Source organism: the organism of the source record quoted next, unplaced genomic scaffold, assembly GCF_019419815.1.
Source record: "Pyrus x bretschneideri cultivar Hongxiangsu unplaced genomic scaffold, Pyrus_bretschneideri_v1 Contig73, whole genome shotgun sequence".
NCBI lineage: Eukaryota > Viridiplantae > Streptophyta > Magnoliopsida > Rosales > Rosaceae > Pyrus > Pyrus x bretschneideri.
Genome location: NW_025999813.1, coordinates 321,912 through 329,204, shown reverse-complemented (window position 1 = coordinate 329,204; position 7,293 = coordinate 321,912). Strand labels below are relative to the sequence as shown.

General features: G+C 37.8%; 1 protein-coding gene across 11 annotated transcripts; it reads left to right on the top strand.

The window, feature by feature from the left end:
- The first annotated feature begins 684 nt into the window (after positions 1 to 684).
- On the top strand, positions 685 to 6,883 carry LOC103938172. 11 transcript variants are annotated; one of them, XM_048574569.1, is made up of 11 exons: positions 777 to 811; positions 1,731 to 1,903; positions 2,063 to 2,146; positions 2,445 to 2,660; positions 2,726 to 2,923; positions 3,081 to 3,230; positions 3,429 to 5,033; positions 5,273 to 5,639; positions 5,922 to 6,037; positions 6,156 to 6,268; positions 6,571 to 6,883. In XM_048574569.1, exons 1-11 carry the CDS (start codon positions 792 to 794, stop codon positions 6,676 to 6,678), a joined length of 3,150 nt encoding a protein of 1,049 aa, XP_048430526.1. In that variant the 5' UTR covers positions 777 to 791; the 3' UTR covers positions 6,679 to 6,883. The 11 variants fall into 11 exon arrangements, with proteins under 11 accessions (XP_048430534.1, XP_048430532.1, XP_048430526.1 ...); XM_048574570.1 differs by lacking the exon at positions 777 to 811 and adding an exon at positions 826 to 1,612 and having other exon boundaries at positions 2,063 to 2,142; positions 2,471 to 2,660; XM_048574568.1 differs by lacking the exon at positions 777 to 811 and adding an exon at positions 826 to 1,612.
- The last annotated feature ends 410 nt before the right edge of the window (positions 6,884 to 7,293 follow it).

Genomic DNA, 7,293 nt, shown 5'->3' with positions numbered 1-7,293 from the left:
CACTTTCCCTTTTGAATTTTACCGCCGTAACTTTTTAAATTTCTTTTTGAGGGATTTTTTCTTGTAAATTAACATACACTGTATATCTTTAAAAGGAAAGCAGATACTGACACACACAGAAAATCATACTGTTTTGTCTAAAAATAGAAAATGCAAAAAGACACATATACACTCATTATTATAAATTAATATAAAATGCTAAAATAACAATATATTTATGACATATAAATCATTCTTTTTCAAAATACTTAACTTAAAATATGTGCTTTTTTTTTACATAGAATCATTATTATTAATATAAAATTCTCCAATAATAGTATTATATAAGTCATTCTATTATCAAAATGTTTGGCCTTAAAACATGTGCTTTTCTTACGCATGAGAGTATCAAAGATGTGGACTGCATGCCATATCAAGTTTATGCCGCCCTTGCGATTCACCATGAACTGAATAGATAACTACTAAACTCATCACGCTGTGTTGTTGGCATGCACTGCGTCAACGTGGCAGCCCCTGAACCTCATACCTCGGAATCTGAGCAAATGCCAAGGGAAGTAGCCTCCACGTGAACTTTGCTTCTTCAAGGACGCCTGGCACGCACTCTCTCGCTGCAACTGCAACCCCTTCTCCTTCTCCTCTCTCCTTTCTCTCTGTCTGTTAACATTTACTTGAAACTCAAACTCTCGTTCATCCTCTCTCTTCTTCTTCTTCTTCTTCTTCTTCTTCTTCTTCTTCTTCTTCTTCTTGTCTATCTCTCTCTCTCTCTCTCGGTGTTTATTTGAGAAGAATCAATGGAGTCAAGGGACAACAGGTACATGGGTCTTCACAATAAATGCTTTTTCTGTAATGGGTATTTCTCAAATTCAAATTGTTGCCTTTTTATGCTGCTTCAATTCTTTAACCCCAAGTTGTTATTTTTGCAATTTTCTGATCACATATGCTATTGTATATTTGAACTTGGTATATTTCCTTTTTTTATTTATATATTCATGTTTGATTTGTCTTAAGTTAACAGATAAAACGTTGAGATTATTATTTTCTAAAATTGCTGATTAGAAACTATTGAACATATGAACACCCCTTTTGTAACCCATGCAGCAAAAGGGAACTTCTTTTGAAGTTTTTTCCTGAAAAATGAAGAAGTCTGTTCAATTTGTATTGAAAAAAAAAATCATGTTTTTTTCCAAAATTCTATCCCAATCTTTAGTTATATTTTCAGATAATATGAGCCTCGAAAAATTGGTCCTGACAACAATAGGGTAGTTGAATTTTTTATTTTTTATTTTTTTGTCTTTGGCATAAAATTTTATTCTTGCAATGCATGATTTTTAAAACCTGATAAAGTTAAATCCCGTTTATATTGAATGGTTTCACTATCTATTGAATTGTACTTGTGGTTAAGTTGGGGACAATATTAATGTTGTTTAGGTGTGGGCCGTTAGACGGAATATAAACCTTTGGAACTTCAGTATGCTCATGCATCAAGATCGCTGTTGGTGGTGTACAATTTTAGTATCTGAACATTTTTACTTATCAATCCCGAATGAACTTCTCAGTCTAATTCTCAAATTCTTGCACAATACTAAATCATGGCGCGTTTTCATTTTACACCGTATGTTTCCCATGGCTCTTACCTGCACCGTGATAAATTTGCTAGCTTTATATACATTGTTAGTCCATTCCCTAACAGTTTAAGCTTTTGGGGTACAATGTCTAACATGGTATTGAAGCTATGGTTTTCAGGAGGTCTTGGGTTCAAAAACTCCAGTCGTCATTCCCCACTTCTTTGTCGGTTTACACGGTAGAGGGTGGGGATGCACTCTGTCTGTATTTCTCTTCCTCTCCTCCACGTGCAGGATAAGGCTACATGTGAGGGAGGGTGTTAGCTTGATTTACGCTGTAGGTCAATTCCGTTTACAGCTTAAGCTTTTCAAGTTCAGTGTTGTCTAACAGTATTTTGTTAATTTAATTCAAATAACAGAAGAATCTAATCAAGTACCTCAAAAACTCTATATATCAATGAAGTTTTGAAACCTGATTGAAGATGGTATTAATATCACAGGTAATAGAATTCTATGGATTTCAACTGCCAACCCCTCTGATTTGCGGTTAAATATCCTCATTGCCGATCCAGCTGAATGTGTAGGTTGCATCTATCTCATAGCAAAGGATTCATAGTTGATATAATGTGACTGATGCGCCTTGTGATGTGCTACTTTCTTTTGTCCCAGTTGGTTTGTTGTATCCTCCCAAAAAAAAAAAATTATAGTTACTTTCTCATGATAGGGTGCCTTCTTTTCTCTGGGCATTAGATTTTCAAACCCCTTTGTTGGATAATTATTGTCCCCACAGTTTTCAAAATAGAAGATAAGGGGGACTCATCACATATCTTTTATTAAAAAGCCTGGATTTTCAATGGAAAGTGAGTGTTATCTTTCTTGTAGGAACAATTTGCATGTTTGTCATGCAGAAAATGGATGCAGACAATGAGAACATAGAGCCTGTGACTGATTTGGGACTATTTCTGGGATATTTGAATCAATGCATTCGGAGAAAATTGAACGGTGATTCAGGTGCAGGTGCAAATGCAGGTTCAAGGATACACAGGGCATTCGTGGCTCCTGAGCCCCTGTCAGAATTAGTTTGGGATAAAGATAAAGGTTGTGGCTAAAATGAGCTGATTCTGTCTTTTCAAACAGAAAATCTTACTTTTCTTGGGTTGCAGGTCCAAGTAATGTCACTCTTTCACCGCCACAAAGCAATATAGGCAGGTCTACTACTGACAGGCTTACTGATGACGTGGACTTTCTAACAGCACAGACAACAGTTCATCTAACGAGAGAAGTTGCAAGTAAAGAAATGACTATGTCTCCCACAAGCGATGCTGGCGTCATGCTAATATGCAGGTCAAGCCATGAGACGGGTGAGGCCTTATTCTTAGAACTTTGTTAGTTAAGTATAAAATGAAGAGTCTTTGAGTTGTAGGACAATGAATTTGTAGTATAGGTTTGTTATATTGTTTGTTTATATATTTCCTGAGAAAATTGTTGCCGGAATTGTTGAGGATCTCCTCTTTGCAGGAAATGGTAGTAATGTGGAGGAAGTGAAAGTGGCTGTGGAAGTATCTGTTCCACATAACCAGGAGGGCAATTGCAGTCAAGCCAATGTCGAAGTACATGAAATACCTCAAATATCTGAGACCAAAGAAAATTTCATTACAAGATTGTCAGGTGAATCCTGCTATTCACATTTTCAGTGTTGCACATTTAATTCGGTAGATGAAATTTAGAAATCTCCCTGCAGCTTATGCTCAAAATACAGTAAAATTGTTCTGAGGGCTGTTTTTCAAGTATATGTTGCCTTGCCAACAACTGACTTTTTTTCTTCTTTCTGCATTACAAGTTATTGATTTGATGGTACTCACACAGGTAACGGTGACAGAGAGGGGGCTGATATCTTATTTGTCGAATCAGATCAAAAGATACCTTTTGTGGAACAAACTGAACCATTATTGGAGGATTCTGTTGGTCAGGACAGACATGCTGATGTTGGGGATCAGAAAATGCAACTTGTTTTGACTTCCAAAGTTCACCCAGTGAACGAAAGTAAAGCTTCAGATGCTCCAGTGATGAATAAAAAGGTACAAGGCAGTAGGCCTTTGGATATACTGGAGGCAACAGCTGAGAATGATATAATGAACCTTAAAGATGAACATGCTTATGCTGCAGCAAGTCAGTTTTTAGGATCAGAATCTTCCCCAGGGGTTAAGGACAGGTTCGAACAAGGTCAGGAGATGCTTCCTGGAAATGAATCTGTTCTTGACAAACACTCTCCTACTAACAGCAGCATCCATATGCATCGAAGGAAAGGCAAAGAAAAAGCGTTATCTGATGAAGATCATAATGGAAGAATGACAAAAGATAAGGATGATAGCCATGAAAGTGTTGAGAGCTGTAATAGTGTAGGATTGTTTTCGTCGGGCAAGAAGAGATGGAACTCCGAAGAAGAGTTCATTGTCGGGAGTAAAAGATTCAGAAAGCAAATTCTAGAAACTCCGATCTGCGCATCCTCTAGTAGACAAGATAGCTCCTTCATGGTTTGGATATCAAGCATGGTGAAAGGGTTTTCAAAATCAATACAAGATGAGGCACCGCCTCTTGCACTTACCCTTGCACATCCTGATCATGGAGATGAGAATCCTGATAATAAACTTATCACATGCAATTTGAACCAAGGTGATGCGGTAAAAAGTATCGGTTTCCAGACAATTTTTCAGTCCTTGTATTGCCCAACTGCAGAGCGCCAAGAAGCACAGATATTGAGTAACAATCATAAATTAGTAGATATATCAACTGAACTCGAGCCAGCTACTTCTCCAAAAGTCTGTCATGGGGAGAATATTAATTTAGGCAGAGGATTTATGCTGCCAGTTGAAAAGTTCAACAAATCTTCATCAGGACATGAAGTGCGTTCAGCAGGCAGTCAGGGGAAAAGCCATACTGGCTCCGAGGAGAAAAAGAATCCATGCAACTTTCCGTTTTATAAACGGAAAGATAGAGTTAGCCCTAATTCTTCTCTGTGTAAACTCAAGAAAGGGAGGGTCGAGGATGTTGAATCTAGCTCACAATTTAAAGGGAAGACGACTGATGAATTTGGTTATAGAAGGGACCTGATGGGAAGCTTGTGGATAACTCGGTTCACTCCAAAAACACCCAGTCCATCTTTAATCACAGATCATTACAACAAGGGTGCTGATGGAGTTCTTGAGTGCTCCAACGACCACAAACATGTGGGGGACAAGGAACAGTCCGCTGGTGATTTAGTTATTGTCATTGGTAACAATCTGCAAAACTGTGCAGCTGACAATGAGGGCTCATCTGCTTTCAATAGAAATAAAGGTCAGAGTGGTCAAGCGTCCATGTCCGAATTCAGCCCTATCTTACCTTCCTCTGAAGTCAGAAGTTCGGAAGTGGCTTCTGTTTTTGCTAGGAGATTGGATGCCCTTAAGAACATCACCCCATCCAGTGCATCAGGTAATGCTTCCTATGAAATCATGACGTGTTTGTTTTGTGGCATAAAAGGTCACCATTTACAAGAGTGTTCACAGATAAGAGACAGATTCAGGAATTATTAAGTAATATTAAGTCCTATAATGGAGCATAAAATCTGCCTTATTGCATTAGATGTTTACAACAGAGTCATTGGGCGGTTGCATGACCTAATGCACCCTCAACGGGACCACCGCAAATTGAATGTAATGTTTCTTGTTTAGATTATTGTTGCAGTCAGAGTGAAACGAAGCTGAATTCAAGAATTGATGGAGATATGAAGCTCCTAACTGGTAAGGAGAGTCAGTTCGATGCTTCTGTTGCTCATAAATGTTTTAATGAGGACACTTCAAGAATGGAGACAGGTATCAATATGAGCTGGAATGCTAATGAGATGAGAGCCTCTAAGAAAATATCATATCGTTCAAATTCAGTTATGCAAAACAGTGCTTCAAGCTCTGTGGAAAATAAGTTGAAAGAAAATCAGATCATGCCCTCGTCACAGTTTGTCAATATGCAGATTCCAAATATACCGAAAGGAATCATCGAATCTGTGAAAAGGCTTCGCTTGTCTCGCACAGATGTTCAGAAGTAAGTTGAGCATACCAACTAGCCTCTTAGTAGTAATTTTTATTTTCTTGTCAAATATTTTTAGAACAAATTTTCTTGAATATACTGTAGATATCAACATAGCATGCAAACTAGGTATGTTTATATAAATCTTGAATTGGATATTCTCATACGATCATGAACCATCAGAAAATCTGATCAAGAGTCAAATACAGATAACTAGGTACAACTAAAAGGAATATTTAAGCAGCTTTATCCTCGTGTAACTTGTTCTTATGTGTAATTTGTATTTTCCGGAATTAGATGGATGGATTCCCGCATGTCACTCTCACAACTCGAGGGGTTTTTCCTCCGCCTGCGGCTTGGGAAGTGGGAAGAAGGACTTGGGGGAACTGGATACTATGTGTCTTGCATAACTGGTATGACCAGAATTAAACCATGCTTGTTTATTAGCTTTGCCTAAAAACTTCCCTTGATAACTAAGTTGATGTTTCTCCTTAGTTCTTTTTTGTTCATTTTTATTTCTGTTGTCCACAGGCTCTCAGAAAGAGAGTTGTCCACAGAATGTGAAAGACTCTATAGCTGTTATTGTTGGGGGGATAAGATGTATGGTTAAGAGCAAGCATGTATCCAACAACGATTTCCACGAGGTAATTATAATCTGACTTGCTAACGAGTTACAACTTGATTCAACTGTGTGTGTGATGCATTCCCACTATTAGGGTTTCTATTTTGGGTTGTCCGTATAGCCCTTAGTATTGCTAGGACTATATGGTTTATGAGATTGTGTCACTTTTTTTTGGACTTTCACTTATGCCCTACTCTACAACAATTAACTAGGGTTTTGTCATAACAAGATCACTATCATCGATTCACCACATAAATATGTTAGAAACTTTCTTGTCACCGAAGTTCTATTTTCTTGCTGATTTCACCTCCTCATATATCGCAGGACGAGCTGAGGGCATGGTGGTCTGCTGCCTCAAAGAGCAGTGGCAAGATTCCGTGTGAAGAAGATTTGAGAGAAAAGGTAAAGAGAAAACGAATGTTAGGCTTGTAGTTTTTTCGGTATTTATAAATTTCAACTTGGTTTGAACTTTCTCTTGCAAACAAGAGTGATAAGATCTGCCGGAAGTCTTCTGTACATAGTTATTCTGAAATTTTTACCTTGGATATTTTTTTGTGTACATGAAGAGCATTCTGCAGTTTAAACTATGAAATAGTATTCAACTGAAATTATAAGAGTTTAAGGATTCTTTTGGCTATGTCAATCAGTGTCGCTATACTGTCGGCATTGATCTGTGTGGATACTTAAATGTACACAAATTATTACATAAGTGGCCTTGGATAGGGTTTTCAAACGAAAGTTGTCGACTTCCAAATGCCTCCAGTGTGAAAGCTTACATAGTCCGGGTTCACTCCTATCTCAATCCTCCCGTAATATGTAGTCACGTGAGGAACAGGAGATAAATGAGATAGGTAGAGGGGGTAGGGACCCATTGCAGGCGTTTAGGGTGCTTAATACACTGAGTTTTTATTGTTAGATTCTTGGTCAAGGATCCAGTGACTAAGATTTAAAGTCAACAAAATTGGTGTATATAATATACGAGGCCATGGTAGAATTTTTGTGGATGATGTAATGCAACCATTTGTCAAAATTAAAATGCTGTAGATT